Source organism: Poecilia mexicana, unplaced genomic scaffold (assembly GCF_051168715.1).
Source record: "Poecilia mexicana isolate PSO_F unplaced genomic scaffold, ASM5116871v1 scaffold_18, whole genome shotgun sequence".
Taxonomy (NCBI): domain Eukaryota; kingdom Metazoa; phylum Chordata; class Actinopteri; order Cyprinodontiformes; family Poeciliidae; genus Poecilia; species Poecilia mexicana.
The window spans coordinates 5,561,737-5,580,670 of record NW_028263387.1 but is presented as its reverse complement, the minus strand read 5'-3'; the positions used below and the strand labels follow the sequence as shown (position 1 = coordinate 5,580,670).

Here is an 18,934-nt window from a genome sequence, read left to right as displayed (position 1 = left end):
TGTGACGCTGCGGCTCCGCTCCGGATCCTGGTTGGTTAGCGGCTCCTCCTGGAGCTCGGCGCCGCCCAGAGGCGTCTCCTCCCGGCTTAATGTCCGCCGCTCATTGGAGGAAGCCGCGTTTTAAAAAGTCCGCCTCTCCGTCCCGCTCTGCTGGAAGCTTTTCTGGTTGGTCGCCAACATCGTCCCGCTCCTCTCCGCGGACATATAAAGCAGCTTTCAGCCGCTGCTTCTCATTTCTTGAGTCTCATCTCCAGGAACAAACGATAAGAAAAAATGAGTGGCCGCGGAAAGACCGGAGGAAAAGCCAGAGCTAAGGCCAAGACCCGCTCCTCTAGAGCCGGACTCCAGTTCCCAGTGGGCCGTGTTCACAGGCTGCTGCGCAAAGGCAACTACGCGGAGCGGGTCGGTGCCGGAGCCCCCGTCTACCTGGCCGCTGTGCTCGAGTATCTGACCGCTGAGATCCTGGAGCTGGCTGGGAACGCCGCCCGCGACAACAAGAAGACCCGCATCATCCCCCGTCACCTGCAGCTGGCCGTCCGCAACGACGAGGAGCTCAACAAGCTGCTGGGTGGAGTCACCATCGCTCAGGGTGGAGTGCTGCCCAACATCCAGGCGGTGCTGCTGCCCAAGAAGACCGAGAAGGCCGCCAAGACCAAGTAAACCTGCTGCTGCTGCTGCTGCTCGGCAACAAACACAACGGCTCTTTTAAGAGCCACACACTCATTACATCATGAGAGCTCCGCTTCCAACCAAACACACCAACACTTTCCTCATATTCTTCACTATTTCAATGTTTAATTGCTCATTTCATAAACTTGCTCATCTTAGTCCTGGAATCAATGACACTTTTTATGCAAAGCTTTTAAAACCTCAGTCACTCTTCACGGCCAGGTGAAACGTGTTTTAATTTGTGGCTATAAGATTTTATTTGGACAACAAAACGTGACCCTTTCCAGTATCGCACAATGTTACGTGGAAAAACTCAATTCGTGGTTTATTTAATAAAATCACTACATTTTCATGTCTACTAGGAAGAATGTAGTTTTAATCAAGCGTCACCATCTTCTAACTTAAATATAAAATATCAGCTGCTTTGCAAAATGTATTTTATATAAACTTTAAACTTCTCATAACTACACGTTAAAACATTAGATTTAGATTTTATTTTGTAGACAAGCACAAAGTCATTTGCCCATTCTTTACAAAACACCTCGTTTATTCTCCTTTGGTGAATGTCTGCAAATATATTTCTCTAAACTCTTGCCACAGATTTAGATCTAGGCTTTGACTGGGCCATTCGGATGTCAAGTATTTGCAGTATGTGTGCCCGTATCTGGGAGGTTAATTCTGTATTCCGGGCTGCCATTACAGCACTGAAGACCAAAGAACACTCCAAGCAAATCAGAGAAAAAGTTATAGAGAACTAAAAGTCAGTGGACACGTGGAGCTGTCTTCTGTGTCCCTTTAATTTCGATTTTACTCGTCTATTCCGCACGTCTTTGTGCTGCTCTGTCTTCTAAACTCATTCTGAAATGAACCAAAGGACAATGTGAACAAGTTCAATCAAGAGCAACACAGAAATAAGTCACTGTGGTTGATTAGAGATTTATCCCGTCCCGTGATTTATTTCACGTCCAGAAACTACTCAGTTTTATTCAGGTCAGTCTGGTAAAATCCGTCTTAATTTGAACTGTTGATCCTAAAGAAACAGAAACTTTCTGAAAGGGTTTTTGGCAACAAAAAAACTTTTCACCTCAGCAGAGATGAGATAGACTGAAACATTTACATAAGCATTAAAGCAACAAATGATTTGATAATGAGTGTAGAATCTGCCTGATGTTTCCTTTAACACAACCTGAAGATCATTGAGAAAAATAAAACAGTTGGCAGGAGAATGAAAATGAACCTGAAGTCTTTGTGTGTTTGGTGTTTATTGTATGTAAATAATTTTGTGTATTAAATTGTGTTTTGTGGATGTTGGTGTGTACAAAACTCTTACCTGCAAGTCAGAAAGAACATCGACTTTTAATGAACTTTTAATGTTTTATAAATCAATACCCTCATCTAGTTTTGAGTGTGATGAACTGAGAATATGTAAATCCCTGCATATGCTCCTTGGATACAATTAAAAAAAAAAAAAAAAACATTTTTCTGACCAAATCTCGATATTGAAGTGATTTTCAGAGCAGCTGCTGCTGAATCTTCATTTACTGCAGACAGGAAGTTAATGCCAGTGGATCAGCGGTCTGCCTCACGCAGGGATCCTGAGGGTGTGTTTACATCCGCTGAAAAATCACTCCTTTCATCTCCACAAATCACTTCACCGCTGCCATTTTACTCGGATTCTGTCCTCGTGTGTCTCGGCTAACAGAAACATATTTGTTGCTTTTAGAATAATGTGGTTTTAGATGTCTTCGGAGGCGAAATTCGAAGAAAACTCCCAGCGAGAGGCACAACGAAGGCGAGAATCTGGCCGCTTTAAAGGCTCCTGGAACAAAGGAAAAACATGATGGGTGTCAAACGTGAGCTCAGTCTGAAGAATGGAGACTTTTATATCTCCTTTAGTAACTTTGGTCTTGTAAGATGTTTGTTTTCGGAGTATTTTGAGACTAAATGTTGGCGGAGAAAACACAAAGTGGAGCCGCTGTTCGAGGCGGCAGCAGAGCAGCGGACCGAGTTGTCTCTTCACGGTTCTCATGTGTGTTATAAGTCCCGCCTCCCGCTCTGAGCTCGGTACGTTCAGAGGAACAACCCAGTCCGACAGACATGGCAGAGGAAGCTCCAGCAGCCGCGCCGGCCAAGGCTCCGGCCAAAGCCCCGAAGAAGAAGTCCGCTCCCCGGCCCAAGAAGGACGGACCCAGCCTCCCGAAACTCATCGTGGACGCCGTGGCCGAGTCCAAGGAGCGCAAGGGGATGTCCCTGGCGGCCCTCAAGAAGGTGCTGGCCGGGAAAGGAGTGGACGTGAGCAAGGCCAACAAGCGCATCAACACCGCGGTCACCAAGCTGGTCACCAAAGGGACCCTGAGCCAGACTAAGGGCACGGGGGCCTCCGGCTCCTTCAAGCTCGCCAAGAAGGAGCCCAAAGCCGCTAAACCGGCCAAGAAGGTGGTGAAGAAGAAGGCTCCCGTCAAGGCCAAGAAGCCCGCCGCCAAGAAGAGCGCAGCGGCCAAGAAACCCGCCGCAAAGAAACCCGCAGCGGCAGCCAAGAAGTCCCCGAAGAAGGCTCCGGCCAAGAAAGCGGCCAAGAAGCCCGCCAAGAGCCCCAAGAAGGCCGCGCCCAAGAAGCCCAAGGCCGCCGCCGTCAAGAAGCCCAAGGCCGCAGCCAAGAAAAGTCCAGCAAAGAAACCTGCAGCCAAGAAGGCCGCAGCCAAGAAGGCCAAGAAGTAAACAGCTGCTTCAGCCCCGCATTTCACTGACCAAAGGCTCTTTTAAGAGCCAACACACATTCTACTGAAGAGCTCTTCCTTTTCTTTTCTTTTCTTTTCTTTGCCCCGTATTTTACTTCATACACTTCCACTTGGAAAAATTACATTTTGCACCATCTGAGAGTTAATGAGTTAATGTGTTCTACCACTGTATGTGGAAGAACACATCAACTTTCACACTTATTCTTCTCATGTAATATCAGTGAGTCTTTAGTCATTGCTTATTACTTCACTGTCTGCACAAATTATTACAGACAGGAAAGCCACAAAAAGGCTCACACAGCACTCGGTTCCTTTCACAATGAATCGGCAAAGTCACTTGGCTCGCTCACAACTGACACTGCTGAATTCAAGTTTTTAAACACCCATATAATGCGTAACATTGCTTCTATGCAAGTAATAAAAGTCAGACAACAACCAGGAAAAGCAATCAAATATTCAAACATCAAATGGAACAAAACTGTCATATTCAATTCTAAAAGGAGTAGAAATCAGGCCAACACTTAATAAATCCTTCTGAAATCAATTAGCAAAAATGATTGGATGTTGATCATTCACAACTTAAATGGAGTGAAAATTGTTTCAGAAATCTCTCATGTTCCTCGGCTGCACAACAGCATGAATACAAACAGATGAACTACATTTATTTTTATGTTTATTCCTTTCAGAGACTGTCGAGGGGAGCTTGATTCACACAACTTTGTTTCATCAAACTTAAATTATTGCTTCAAAAAGAACGTTCTTCTCGATCTGTCATAGTCTTGTAGGAGGAGCTGCTGACGTCGGCTCCTCATAGGTCCGCAGCTCACACATAAAGCCCGACACTCCGCGGCTCGGGCTCACATTCATCTTTGTGTTTGCACAGAAGAACAAGACAAAATGAGCGGCAGAGGAAAGGGAGGCAAAGGACTCGGGAAAGGAGGCGCCAAGCGTCACCGTAAGGTTCTCCGTGATAACATCCAGGGAATCACCAAGCCCGCGATCCGCCGTCTGGCTCGCCGCGGGGGAGTCAAGCGTATCTCCGGTCTCATCTACGAGGAGACCCGCGGTGTGCTCAAGGTCTTCCTGGAGAACGTCATCCGTGACGCCGTAACCTACACCGAGCACGCCAAGAGGAAGACCGTCACAGCCATGGACGTGGTGTACGCTCTCAAGAGGCAGGGCCGCACTCTGTACGGCTTCGGAGGTTAAACGGTGAACTCCGCTTACTGAACCAAAGGCCCTTTTCAGGGCCGCCCACTTATCGGTTAATGAGCTGAATTTCTGTGATACAACATGTGTAAAAGTAATCTAGAAAATCTAAAGAAATGAAGTTTACTTCCGTCTCAACCTGCATAACAAAACATAAGAAATTAAAATAGCTTGTTCACACTGTGTAAAGTGTTTTGCTTCCACATATTCTTACGGAAGTTTTGAGGGGTTAAACTGGCAACACATGAACTCATTGTTTCATCAGTAGATGACAAGTAAATTCACGGGGAGTTACTTGGGCTAAGATATCGAAAGTGGGGTTTATGTGAACTTGAATGTATGCTTCTCTTGAAACTGTAGAGGAAAAACTGTTTATGTGTGAGTCTTAGAAAAACAGCCTAGTTGTTACAAGTTATTGGGAAATTAATTTCTTCTGGAATTTTTATTTTTCAGTTTTATTATGGAAGAACCCTAAAGAAATATATTTGAAAGAATTAATCATATGTAAAGTATGACAATGAAAAACTGACTTCTGTTATATTCTTTTTTTTTTCTCACCCTTTTCATTTTTTATCCAGGGTTAAGTCTTTCTTTTTGTAGGCCAGGCATTTTGTTCTGTTTTAAATTTGAAAAGATTAAGTGAATTTGAAAGGTTACTCACTGTTTCTAAGCAAAAAAAACAACAAAAAATGATCTGGATGTTTTATTGTCAAATGAGTTTTTAGTGGTTTTTGCTCTGTGGTTTTTAATGAGAATTTATTAAATGGTTATTTTGTAAAAGTGAAGGGTAAAAGCATTTCTTTTCATCTATGAGAAATACACTATTTTGACAGTATTTGTCTCTAAAGAAACCTTGGAAAAAGTTTCTGTGGTTCAACAAATGTGGACAGAATAAGCAATAAATAACATAAAAAGCAGTGATGAAGTGTCTGCTTTTATGGTTTCACTTTTAAGGAGAACGTTGGCGATTCCCGCCCTTTGTCTCGACTGCGCGCAACATTTGAAAAACCACGTGGCTTCAATTCAAATACCTCCTGATTTACTGAGCCATCCAATCACAGCCAGGAAATGCAACAGCTCAATTTCCATACAGCATGTATAACATCAGCGGTTCCTGTTCAGCAACACATTCGTCGCTGTAAGTTTCCAGAGACAATATGCCCGAACCCGCAAAGTCTGCGCCCAAGAAGGGCTCCAAGAAAGCGGTCACCAAGACCGCCGGCAAAGGAGGCAAGAAGAAGAGAAGGACCAGGAAGGAGAGCTACGCCATCTACGTCTACAAGGTGCTCAAGCAGGTTCACCCCGACACCGGGATCTCCTCCAAGGCCATGAGCATCATGAACTCCTTCGTCAACGACATCTTTGAGCGCATCGCCTCCGAGGCCTCCCGTCTGGCTCACTACAACAAGCGCTCCACCATCACCTCCAGGGAGATCCAGACCGCTGTGCGCCTCCTGCTGCCCGGTGAGCTGGCCAAGCACGCCGTGTCCGAGGGAACCAAGGCTGTTACCAAGTACACCAGCTCCAAGTAAACGGCTCTGCTGTTTACACACAAACCCAACGGCTCTTTTAAGAGCCACTCACTACATCTGAAGGGCTTTGGTCTAATCTTTAATATCCATATGGTGGTCGGTGTGCAAACCCTAAGCGTACAAACCCTTAACTTAAGGCTGTATTTAGTGACTGTATTTAATGAGACTGATTTTCTTGTAAGGGAACTTGAATCTTCAGTATCTCTCCATTTCAAAGAGCAGTTCAAATGACCCCATTATGAAAATATACTTTGTATTTTTAGATTTTTAGGATTAAGCCAGTTTTTTTTTTTTTTTTTTTTTTTGCTTTAATTGTAGTGGGTGAAGTTCACAAATTTGAATCATCTTGTAAAGCTTCAGTTGTATTGGGTGGTGGAGAGGAAGCGGCAGACTCATCGTGACAGTCAAACTGAAACACACTGGTACTGTGAATGCCAGTTTATCCTCTTAATAAACAGACTCTACATTAACATCACAAAGCCCGGTTGAACGTCTGCTGTATTATCAAAAATGAAAATAAGCGAAGTCCAAACAACCCGTAACGTTACTATAGTTGGGGAGATAAAATATACATGTCCGTCTCAGTCCATGCGTCGATCTCCAGCACGTTTATCTAACCATACGCTCTACAGAGAAGCATAGGCGCATATTTGTGACATCACCAGCAAAAACTTGTGCTGTCTTAAAGGGACACCACACAATTACGGCTGCTACAATCTGCATTAAGTAAATAGCAGTATGCTTTTTGTCAGAGTTGACACCTATTAAACACAGCAAATAACACAGGAAAGACAAGAGAAAGTTAGATTCTGAATACTCCCGAGGAGAACAGACAGAGATGTGCTTTCAGTTACAAATCTCTTGCTGCTCTGAAGCACATTTGCATGGTCCTCTCTTTTTATTGTCTTTAGGATCCCTAATCACAGAACGCTGTAACTCTAAAGGGAGGGGGAAAACACTTCATCACACAGTCACAGCGCCAAGATTATCACTAACTAACAACACAATCAATCTAACACTAGCTTATCCAGTTCCTGACCCAGGATCAAGCAGGACAAGTTGTACATCTTCACGGCGATGGCGATGGTTTTATAGCTATCTAAGAGGTCAAAGCAGGGGTTCTGTGAAGAGTTGATGTCACTGCTCTTCTTCAGAGAGGCCTTCTGAGAAAGCAAGCCAGAATGATTAACAATACAGAAACATTCCTTAAAAGATATGACTAAACCAAATAAGAGTACATAAACTAAGAACATATAAAACAGTATAACAAATAGTTGCTAATACAATTTACCTAACACTTTTACAGGAAAAATTATATATTTTCAAAAGTTAAAAATGTCCTATACCCATGTATTGTTTTAGTGTATTTGTAATATAAAACCAAAATAAAAGGTACATGGGGGAAGAAAAAAGTTTTTCAGTTTCACAGAAACTATAAATTTTTTTTGGACAATTGTAACTAAAGCATACAATTGCCGCTATGAACATTAACCAAAGAGGAAGAAGAGAGAGCAGGGCGCCATCCTCTCTGCCGCTGCGTGAAACCTGCGTCACGGCAGCTCACAGTGCCGCCATGACACAAGACGAAAACAAACTGAGCAATGAGGAGGCGCTGTGTGTCCTCATACGTTCAGCCCTTTCGTCGCTTGTATCTATTTGCGGATTAAATAAACACAATTTAAATTGAACGGAATAAGAGATTGTAAGCTCGAAAACAATTTTTAAAAATCAAAGAGAGGCTCTAAGACTCGTTCAGGTGTTTTAGGACACCGGAAGAGCCGTTCAAAAAAATTTCGTTAGTGAACATCAAATAACTAGTTATATTACAGTCTGTATATTTAATTGCATGTAATACTTCTCTCAACAAACCTTTTTTTTAGAAACTAACTGTGAAAATGACTACATTTGTTAACAAACCCTGAATTTATTTCCGTTGTAGGAGCTATATCTTTAAAATATCCGATGGTTGAGATGTAATGTTTCAAGTTTCCTCCAGTCATGTTACAGGCGATGTTCCAAATTGATGTGATATTTATCCATTACTATTGTAAATAACCCCAAAAGGAATATATTTCCTTTACTTCGTTTTATTTTGTAGGATATATGGTTGACTTCCAGTTTCTGATTTGATGCTTTTATTTTGATAAGACAACTTCGCTGTTGCAGTTTAAAGACAAAAAGAACGGAAGACAAGTTGCAACAATGTTGTTAAAATGTATCGTATTACCGGCACAAGGTAGTTTTTTTGTTTGTTTTTTCCAGACTGATCTTCAGAATGACCCACAGTTAATATTTCTGGGAAGGTTTTTACAGAATAAAATGTAATGTTTTTTTCTGTTACCACAGAGCTGTTGCTGGTTTCTGACTTCTGTTAAATTGATCACATTTATGTCTTTCACATTATAAATATGAAAAAATAAATATTAGATCTATCTGGAAAGACGAAAGCTTCACTTCAAAATACAGAAAAACTGATGGTTTTTGTTTACAATGTCATGCGCCTTTATATCCTAATTATTCCTCCAGTCCATCTGGTTGCATCATTACATTTATTTTCAGGAGGTTTTCCCAGCAGTTTGCTGTATTTACTGTTGTAAACTGCAGACTGAAAGTTAGAAACTGATGCCAAAAAAAAATCATGCTAATTCAGTTTATAGGTTTCTGTTAAGTTATGGGATATAACATTATAGATTAGAGCTGAAACAATTGTATTAATCAATTATTCAAAGATTTGATGAAAGTGATGACACTTATTGAGCACTGTATCCTCACTAGTTTTTCACTGGTTCATATAAAGTGAATCACAAGATCAGCCTCACACTGTATTGAAGTTCAGTTCAGCAGAAATGTCTCAGCTGTTCACATGTTGATATTTGAAGATTTCAGATTTCATCCTTTGCTACAAACAGTCAAGCGTTCAGTAAAGGAGTGTTTTTTTGGGTTTTTTTTTTGCAATGCAGGCAATAAAACACTTTCTCATTTAAAACAGGAATCAGATATCTTATTTGTATTTTTATTGTTTCTAAAGTTCTTAATGTTATTCTTAAGTGGCTAACTGAAAAAATAAGCAGAATGTATAAATTTCTCATCCAATTACCAATTAATCATCAGCATAATCCATTACTGAAACAACCGTTAGTCCTAAAATGTATTTAATGGTTTCATTCTGTGCTTGTTTATCAGTAAAGTATGAACTAACTCTGCATTCGTTCTGTGTGATTATTGCAGTCCTTGTCCACAGTATGGACGTTAAATTATTTCTTGTTTTACTCAGATTTTATCTTAAGAAACAAAAGGAGAAAAATATTGATGTTAAGACTCCATCTCCCATGATGCATCTGACAATTGAGGGAAAAGTATTCAAGCTGCCGGAGGCGTCCCGTGTAATAAGCAACTCTGACTTGTTACATGGTCAGGCTCCATCTGCAGTTACCACTGATCTTATCACGTCTGTCTGAAATGTGATCTAAGCTCAGACCTTTATTTTAATTTATTGTCTCAACCTGCTTCTTGCTGCAGTAACGTATTTCAGTAGCAGCTTTGCTTCAGTTACTGGCTGATGAAACCTCATGGTGGTCACAGTTACTACATCTATTAACTACTTTATTTCCCAGTTTTTGTTTCAGGAAAATAATAAAGCTCAATTCATGACAAATATCTTGAAGCTCCACTAACCAGAAGGTGATTGTTTCATTTATGCTTTATGTAACCAGAGTTTGAGACGTGGAGCTGAAGGCCAGGCTGCAGACACACTATGTTGTTCCTGTAAAACCACCCTGGTCCCTGTACAGTTGATCACAGTAAAGAGGTATTTTTACACGAAGAACGAATCTTGAGGGCAAGGAAACAACACAAACTGGCTACTTTAAAACTTTTACAGAGTAATGGCTAATTTTTAGATATCCTCCAATACTATGTTATCTTGACTCCTAATCTTTCTACTAAACTGCAGAAACGATGACCGTTCCTTACTCTTGATGATGGAGGTAACCAAAACGTGCTCCATGCTTTTCCAAGAAAATTTCTTCCACAGGCCTAAACTTGAGCTGTGAATCCCAGAATCGCTTATTATTTTGGATTTTTTTCCCCATTTAACTTTAATGTACATTGTGTTAAATTTTCTCTCCATTTGTAGAAAGTCTGAAGAGCAGATGTTCATCAGATGAAGACATCGCTGTTATCATATTTCAGTCTGTTTATGATCCAGATTGATTTAATTAGAACTGACTATTTCTTCTCTAATCACAGACTTGGTGATGCTACGCTCCATCAGGCTGAATGTGAAGTTTTGGCCTCAGCTCTGAAGTCCAACCCTGATGAGACTGAACTGGAAATAAGTCATAAGTTGGTTCGAAGGACTGGGAGGCTCTGATATGAAGCTTCTGCTTGAGATCCTGGAGAGTTCAGTCACTAAAGTGAAGAACCTGAGGTTTTTCTCTATCCAATAAAATTTTTTATTGATATTTTAATCTGTAGTTTAATTTTATTTTAATATATTTTATTTTAAAACTACGTTTAATGTCAGAATAAAATCTCAAAAACATTTTACCCTAGAAATGAATTATTTTCTTATTTCAGACTTTGAGATTATTTAACTTTGTTTTTAAGTTTTGACTGATGAACAAAACTTGTTAAAATAAGTCAACAGATGTTAATTAATGATGTTTCAGTTTGGTTTGCAAAAGATTCACATTGTTTTATTTCTCATTTCTGATTTCACATCCAGAGTGAAATGTTGTTCCTCCAGAGTCGAGCCAGGGCTGAATCTGCTGGCTATCCAACAGAAGCCGAATGTGGACCTGTACAGCCTCATACTCTGAGGGAGGAATCCACCTAAACCTCTGACATACTGCTGGATCATGTAGCAGAGGTATTTCATGAACTATCAGATCTGTGCAACCTAGATCACTGTCATGGGCAGAGAACACTCCCACATATTTCTTCAAAGATCTAACTCTCTCTTGTTCTGGGTCGTTCAAAACTGATAAATCCAACTTTGATAAAAGATCTGACAGCGGTACAACAGAACTGAGCTGTAGCTGATACTGAGCCAACTATCTTATCTTTAACACCCTCTGGGAGGCTAACAATATTAGTAGGGCCTAAAGTCCCTATTGGAGTGCGTCAGAAGAAACGCATCCACATGACTTACAATTAACAGTAGGGATGTGAGTGATCCCCTTAAACACTGTCACTATTGCTGATGACACCAACAGTCCTGCTGGGAGGCAACTTCTAGTGGTAAGTGGTTCAAATAGCCCAGACTCCATGGAACAAAACTCAGCTTGAGAACAAATAGCAATAACCCTTATTCTTTTAAAAAAATATATTTTTAGCAGATGTCCAGTTGGCTCTGATCTGTTATATTTAGCTCCATGCAGAATTTTAATTTTGTTTCTGCTGTGCAAGACTGGGGGGGAGAACACAAACATACCACTAGATGGCAATGACCGTCAGGCAGAAATAATGTTTCCACTTGTTCAGGAATCACAGATTGGCTTTTTAGTCCCTGTCGTGGCTTTTAAGTAATTTTGGTCAACATGTGGAACTGAGCAGTCTTGAAAGACAGTTAAAGGGTATTATCCATGAATAATAGAACTTCTGGCAGCGAAAAAATGTCTTGTAGTAATACAATTGTATTTTGATGTCAATTCCGAATAAAGAAAACTTATTTATAAAATATTTTAGAGTGAATGCAAATAACGGAAGCAGAGGAATGTCCTCTGCTGCCGGAGTTGTGTTCAGAGTAAACAACTCGGGCAAGTAAGACACGGTGTAAAGAATAAATAAAATATAAACCATCGGCAAACGCTTGAAGGCTCAAGGTTTCTCATCAGTTTCTACCGATAAGACTTTACAGGAATAGCAGCTCATTAACCGATAAGTGGGCGGCCCTGAAAAGGGCCTTTGGTTCAGTAAGCGGAGTTCACCGTTTAACCTCCGAAGCCGTACAGAGTGCGGCCCTGCCTCTTGAGAGCGTACACCACGTCCATGGCTGTGACGGTCTTCCTCTTGGCGTGCTCGGTGTAGGTTACGGCGTCACGGATGACGTTCTCCAGGAAGACCTTGAGCACACCGCGGGTCTCCTCGTAGATGAGACCGGAGATACGCTTGACTCCCCCGCGGCGAGCCAGACGGCGGATCGCGGGCTTGGTGATTCCCTGGATGTTATCACGGAGAACCTTACGGTGACGCTTGGCGCCTCCTTTCCCGAGTCCTTTGCCTCCCTTTCCTCTGCCGCTCATTTTGTCTTGTTCTTCTGTGCAAACACAAAGATGAATGTGAGCCCGAGCCGCGGAGTGTCGGGCTTTATGTGTGAGCTGCGGACCTATGAGGAGCCGACGTCAGCAGCTCCTCCTACAAGACTATGACAGATCGAGAAGAACGTTCTTTTTGAAGCAATAATTTAAGTTTGATGAAACAAAGTTGTGTGAATCAAGCTCCCCTCGACAGTCTCTGAAAGGAATAAACATAAAAATAAATGTAGTTCATCTGTTTGTATTCATGCTGTTGTGCAGCCGAGGAACATGAGAGATTTCTGAAACAATTTTCACTCCATTTAAGTTGTGAATGATCAACATCCAATCATTTTTGCTAATTGATTTCAGAAGGATTTATTAAGTGTTGGCCTGATTTCTACTCCTTTTAGAATTGAATATGACAGTTTTGTTCCATTTGATGTTTGAATATTTGATTGCTTTTCCTGGTTGTTGTCTGACTTTTATTACTTGCATAGAAGCAATGTTACGCATTATATGGGTGTTTAAAAACTTGAATTCAGCAGTGTCAGTTGTGAGCGAGCCAAGTGACTTTGCCGATTCATTGTGAAAGGAACCGAGTGCTGTGTGAGCCTTTTTGTGGCTTTCCTGTCTGTAATAATTTGTGCAGACAGTGAAGTAATAAGCAATGACTAAAGACTCACTGATATTACATGAGAAGAATAAGTGTGAAAGTTGATGTGTTCTTCCACATACAGTGGTAGAACACATTAACTCATTAACTCTCAGATGGTGCAAAATGTAATTTTTCCAAGTGGAAGTGTATGAAGTAAAATACGGGGCAAAGAAAAGAAAAGAAAAGAAAAGGAAGAGCTCTTCAGTAGAATGTGTGTTGGCTCTTAAAAGAGCCTTTGGTCAGTGAAATGCGGGGCTGAAGCAGCTGTTTACTTCTTGGCCTTCTTGGCTGCGGCCTTCTTGGCTGCAGGTTTCTTTGCTGGACTTTTCTTGGCTGCGGCCTTGGGCTTCTTGACGGCGGCGGCCTTGGGCTTCTTGGGCGCGGCCTTCTTGGGGCTCTTGGCGGGCTTCTTGGCCGCTTTCTTGGCCGGAGCCTTCTTCGGGGACTTCTTGGCTGCCGCTGCGGGTTTCTTTGCGGCGGGTTTCTTGGCCGCTGCGCTCTTCTTGGCGGCGGGCTTCTTGGCCTTGACGGGAGCCTTCTTCTTCACCACCTTCTTGGCCGGTTTAGCGGCTTTGGGCTCCTTCTTGGCGAGCTTGAAGGAGCCGGAGGCCCCCGTGCCCTTAGTCTGGCTCAGGGTCCCTTTGGTGACCAGCTTGGTGACCGCGGTGTTGATGCGCTTGTTGGCCTTGCTCACGTCCACTCCTTTCCCGGCCAGCACCTTCTTGAGGGCCGCCAGGGACATCCCCTTGCGCTCCTTGGACTCGGCCACGGCGTCCACGATGAGTTTCGGGAGGCTGGGTCCGTCCTTCTTGGGCCGGGGAGCGGACTTCTTCTTCGGGGCTTTGGCCGGAGCCTTGGCCGGCGCGGCTGCTGGAGCTTCCTCTGCCATGTCTGTCGGACTGGGTTGTTCCTCTGAACGTACCGAGCTCAGAGCGGGAGGCGGGACTTATAACACACATGAGAACCGTGAAGAGACAACTCGGTCCGCTGCTCTGCTGCCGCCTCGAACAGCGGCTCCACTTTGTGTTTTCTCCGCCAACATTTAGTCTCAAAATACTCCGAAAACAAACATCTTACAAGACCAAAGTTACTAAAGGAGATATAAAAGTCTCCATTCTTCAGACTGAGCTCACGTTTGACACCCATCATGTTTTTCCTTTGTTCCAGGAGCCTTTAAAGCGGCCAGATTCTCGCCTTCGTTGTGCCTCTCGCTGGGAGTTTTCTTCGAATTTCGCCTCCGAAGACATCTAAAACCACATTATTCTAAAAGCAACAAATATGTTTCTGTTAGCCGAGACACACGAGGACAGAATCCGAGTAAAATGGCAGCGGTGAAGTGATTTGTGGAGATGAAAGGAGTGATTTTTCAGCGGATGTAAACACACCCTCAGGATCCCTGCGTGAGGCAGACCGCTGATCCACTGGCATTAACTTCCTGTCTGCAGTAAATGAAGATTCAGCAGCAGCTGCTCTGAAAATCACTTCAATATCGAGATTTGGTCAGAAAAATGTTTTTTTTTTTTTTTTTAATTGTATCCAAGGAGCATATGCAGGGATTTACATATTCTCAGTTCATCACACTCAAAACTAGATGAGGGTATTGATTTATAAAACATTAAAAGTTCATTAAAAGTCGATGTTCTTTCTGACTTGCAGGTAAGAGTTTTGTACACACCAACATCCACAAAACACAATTTAATACACAAAATTATTTACATACAATAAACACCAAACACACAAAGACTTCAGGTTCATTTTCATTCTCCTGCCAACTGTTTTATTTTTCTCAATGATCTTCAGGTTGTGTTAAAGGAAACATCAGGCAGATTCTACACTCATTATCAAATCATTTGTTGCTTTAATGCTTATGTAAATGTTTCAGTCTATCTCATCTCTGCTGAGGTGAAAAGTTTTTTTGTTGCCAAAAACCCTTTCAGAAAGTTTCTGTTTCTTTAGGATCAACAGTTCAAATTAAGACGGATTTTACCAGACTGACCTGAATAAAACTGAGTAGTTTCTGGACGTGAAATAAATCACGGGACGGGATAAATCTCTAATCAACCACAGTGACTTATTTCTGTGTTGCTCTTGATTGAACTTGTTCACATTGTCCTTTGGTTCATTTCAGAATGAGTTTAGAAGACAGAGCAGCACAAAGACGTGCGGAATAGACGAGTAAAATCGAAATTAAAGGGACACAGAAGACAGCTCCACGTGTCCACTGACTTTTAGTTCTCTATAACTTTTTCTCTGATTTGCTTGGAGTGTTCTTTGGTCTTCAGTGCTGTAATGGCAGCCCGGAATACAGAATTAACCTCCCAGATACGGGCACACATACTGCAAATACTTGACATCCGAATGGCCCAGTCAAAGCCTAGATCTAAATCTGTGGCAAGAGTTTAGAGAAATATATTTGCAGACATTCACCAAAGGAGAATAAACGAGGTGTTTTGTAAAGAATGGGCAAATGACTTTGTGCTTGTCTACAAAATAAAATCTAAATCTAATGTTTTAACGTGTAGTTATGAGAAGTTTAAAGTTTATATAAAATACATTTTGCAAAGCAGCTGATATTTTATATTTAAGTTAGAAGATGGTGACGCTTGATTAAAACTACATTCTTCCTAGTAGACATGAAAATGTAGTGATTTTATTAAATAAACCACGAATTGAGTTTTTCCACGTAACATTGTGCGATACTGGAAAGGGTCACGTTTTGTTGTCCAAATAAAATCTTATAGCCACAAATTAAAACACGTTTCACCTGGCCGTGAAGAGTGACTGAGGTTTTAAAAGCTTTGCATAAAAAGTGTCATTGATTCCAGGACTAAGATGAGCAAGTTTATGAAATGAGCAATTAAACATTGAAATAGTGAAGAATATGAGGAAAGTGTTGGTGTGTTTGGTTGGAAGCGGAGCTCTCATGATGTAATGAGTGTGTGGCTCTTAAAAGAGCCGTTGTGTTTGTTGCCGAGCAGCAGCAGCAGCAGCAGGTTTACTTGGTCTTGGCGGCCTTCTCGGTCTTCTTGGGCAGCAGCACCGCCTGGATGTTGGGCAGCACTCCACCCTGAGCGATGGTGACTCCACCCAGCAGCTTGTTGAGCTCCTCGTCGTTGCGGACGGCCAGCTGCAGGTGACGGGGGATGATGCGGGTCTTCTTGTTGTCGCGGGCGGCGTTCCCAGCCAGCTCCAGGATCTCAGCGGTCAGATACTCGAGCACAGCGGCCAGGTAGACGGGGGCTCCGGCACCGACCCGCTCCGCGTAGTTGCCTTTGCGCAGCAGCCTGTGAACACGGCCCACTGGGAACTGGAGTCCGGCTCTAGAGGAGCGGGTCTTGGCCTTAGCTCTGGCTTTTCCTCCGGTCTTTCCGCGGCCACTCATTTTTTCTTATCGTTTGTTCCTGGAGATGAGACTCAAGAAATGAGAAGCAGCGGCTGAAAGCTGCTTTATATGTCCGCGGAGAGGAGCGGGACGATGTTGGCGACCAACCAGAAAAGCTTCCAGCAGAGCGGGACGGAGAGGCGGACTTTTTAAAACGCGGCTTCCTCCAATGAGCGGCGGACATTAAGCCGGGAGGAGACGCCTCTGGGCGGCGCCGAGCTCCAGGAGGAGCCGCTAACCAACCAGGATCCGGAGCGGAGCCGCAGCGTCACAGAGTGACGCCCAGAGCCTCGGCTTAAGAGCAGCGGAGCCTCGGCGGTTTGCATCATTTCTCCTCTCCTCTCCTGATCAGAGAACAGAAGCATGGCCAGAACCAAGCAGACCGCCCGTAAATCCACCGGAGGCAAAGCCCCCAGGAAGCAGCTGGCCACCAAGGCGGCCAGGAAGAGCGCTCCGGCTACCGGCGGCGTGAAGAAGCCTCACCGTTACAGGCCCGGTACCGTGGCTCTGAGAGAGATCCGTCGCTACCAGAAGTCGACGGAGCTGCTGATCCGCAAGCTGCCCTTCCAGCGTCTGGTCCGAGAGATCGCTCAGGACTTCAAGACCGACCTGCGCTTCCAGAGCTCCGCCGTCATGGCTCTGCAGGAGGCCAGCGAGGCCTACCTGGTGGGTCTGTTCGAGGACACCAACCTGTGCGCCATCCACGCCAAGAGGGTCACCATCATGCCCAAAGACATCCAGCTGGCCCGCCGCATCCGCGGAGAGAGAGCTTAGAGGCTGCAGCTCCAACTAACACACAACGGCTCTTTTAAGAGCCACACACACCTTCATTAAGAGCTCTTCCTGTTGTCTTAAACTTTTCTGTTGTACACGGACAAATCTTAATTTTCTGTTTGTATAATTTTTTTTATAATCAAAATAAATGGTTTTATCCCATCCCACCACCACTGTCTGTAAGCAGAATGTCTACCTTCATGTCTGAATCTGCCTTAATTGTCCTGCAGAATGTCTGTAGAACTTTACCTTCGTTCAAGGTAATATTTGAATCTCAATTGCCATTCATCCATGAGGAATTACTTCAGTTTTTTGCCCCCCAATTTTCATAGCAAGCACAGCATATTCCCCAAACAATTTTTTTTTTTACATGGCATCTAAACTTGTCTTGCCTCAACGGCAGTTTATAAAACGTGTTTCACATGAAGTGGGCTAAAAATGACCCAAACAGTCTCTCTGGAGTTTCATTTGTAAATTTGGTTCCGATCAAGTGACACTAATGTCAGTTGAATGGAGCACACAGACTAAAAGAAAAGAAATGTATTAAAACCTTTCAAGGTGAGAACAGAAATACAAAGGAGTGTGTCAAGTCTAAATGGATGTGGCTTCCTTTTATAGGTTTACTCAGAGAAGACAGACTTGATTGGACAATAGGTGTGAATCTCTGATTGTGATGTACCAGGGATTCCTTGGAGCCCAACACAGATTGTCTGGCCATTTGTCTATTATAGGATAGGAGGTTCTTCTTTCATGCTAAAGAGGGCAGATAAGTTACACGTTGGGAAATGGAAGTGTCTCCAGAAGTGATCCTGGAGACACTTCCATAGTCTCCAGGATCAAGGAGCTCTCTCCTGCTGTTAGGACACTGTAGAAGACTCTTGATCATGATTAGACTATTCAGATAACCTAAAGCAGAAGAGGGGTGAGGAGCACGTTATAAAATTTTCCATTACAGGTGTACACAGTTTTATCGGCTTCATCATTATTGTGTAATTAATTTATTCTATTTTATAGTTTATTTAGCCAGCTAACATTACCCCATTCATTGTGTCAGTCATTAATTACTACTGTGAATGTCATTACTTGTCAATACTTTAGCCTATTTCATCAATTTCTTAAATTATGTCATGTTCTACACATGTTGGATGAAGAAACTCTTCCTCATGCAGCCACAGTACAAAATATTCTATTTTGCTGTTATGAAATGTCCTTTAATGTTTAAAAAGAATAAAATAAAATAATTTTCAGGTAAAATCATTCATTTGTGGACTATTACAACACAAAATATAAAGCAAATTATTATCTTTAACCAAAATTACAAAAGTAGCCCAAAAACACACTGATTCTAAAACGGGTCATTTTCGACTCACCTATATTTAAGAGTGTGGAGGTCCTGTCGCTCATGCGTATAAAGGTTCATTATTATTTTTAGGCTATTAGTATTTACACCACATGATTATTACAGCTTTTTTAATGTTCTCATATGTCTTAGCATAGCGGTTCTCAATGTGGGCGGTACCGCCCCCCAGGGGGCGTTCAGAGGACGGCAGGGGGCGCTGGCGGAAATTTTTACAAAAGGGGGGCGCTGGGATTCCTTTGGGGGGCGTTTGGTCGAAGGTAAACTTTACACCTTAATGCACAACAATACCAGTTTAGACTTTGAGCAACTTGGTAAAAAGGTATTGTGTAACATTAAAACATGCCTGGCTGCAACAGTATCGATGGCAGCTTCACCA

At 42.7% G+C, this 18,934-nt stretch overlaps 6 protein-coding genes and 2 pseudogenes across 6 annotated transcripts; 5 read left to right on the top strand and 3 right to left on the bottom strand.

Annotated features, from left to right (window-relative positions):
- Positions 1 to 186: 186 nt before the first annotated feature.
- Positions 187 to 2,828, top strand: LOC148153885 (histone H2A-like). Its single transcript, XM_088016093.1, has one exon. It carries the CDS (start codon positions 274 to 276, stop codon positions 658 to 660), a length of 387 nt encoding a protein of 128 aa, XP_087872219.1. The 5' UTR covers positions 187 to 273; the 3' UTR covers positions 661 to 2,828.
- On the top strand, positions 2,767 to 3,961 carry LOC106913198 (histone H1 pseudogene; annotated as a pseudogene).
- Positions 3,962 to 4,269: 308 nt separating this feature from the next.
- On the top strand, positions 4,270 to 5,533 carry LOC106913199 (histone H4). The gene has a single exon (XM_014979929.2). It carries the CDS (start codon positions 4,305 to 4,307, stop codon positions 4,614 to 4,616), a length of 312 nt encoding a protein of 103 aa, XP_014835415.1. The 5' UTR covers positions 4,270 to 4,304; the 3' UTR covers positions 4,617 to 5,533.
- Positions 5,534 to 5,747: 214 nt separating this feature from the next.
- Positions 5,748 to 7,419, top strand: LOC106913370 (histone H2B 1/2). Its single transcript, XM_014980053.2, has one exon. The coding sequence runs from the start codon at positions 5,774 to 5,776 to the stop codon at positions 6,146 to 6,148; it is 375 nt and encodes a 124-aa protein (XP_014835539.1). The 5' UTR covers positions 5,748 to 5,773; the 3' UTR covers positions 6,149 to 7,419.
- A 4,616-nt stretch (positions 7,420 to 12,035) lies between these two features.
- On the bottom strand, positions 12,036 to 12,430 carry LOC106912761 (histone H4). The gene has a single exon (XM_014979551.2). The coding sequence runs from the start codon at positions 12,391 to 12,393 to the stop codon at positions 12,082 to 12,084; it is 312 nt and encodes a 103-aa protein (XP_014835037.1). The 5' UTR covers positions 12,394 to 12,430; the 3' UTR covers positions 12,036 to 12,081.
- A 306-nt stretch (positions 12,431 to 12,736) lies between these two features.
- On the bottom strand, positions 12,737 to 13,931 carry LOC148153884 (histone H1 pseudogene; annotated as a pseudogene).
- On the bottom strand, positions 13,870 to 16,510 carry LOC106912760 (histone H2A-like). The gene has a single exon (XM_088015394.1). It carries the CDS (start codon positions 16,422 to 16,424, stop codon positions 16,038 to 16,040), a length of 387 nt encoding a protein of 128 aa, XP_087871520.1. The 5' UTR covers positions 16,425 to 16,510; the 3' UTR covers positions 13,870 to 16,037.
- A 237-nt stretch (positions 16,511 to 16,747) lies between these two features.
- Positions 16,748 to 17,242, top strand: LOC106912759 (histone H3). Its single transcript, XM_014979549.2, has one exon. The coding sequence runs from the start codon at positions 16,788 to 16,790 to the stop codon at positions 17,196 to 17,198; it is 411 nt and encodes a 136-aa protein (XP_014835035.1). The 5' UTR covers positions 16,748 to 16,787; the 3' UTR covers positions 17,199 to 17,242.
- The last annotated feature ends 1,692 nt before the right edge of the window (positions 17,243 to 18,934 follow it).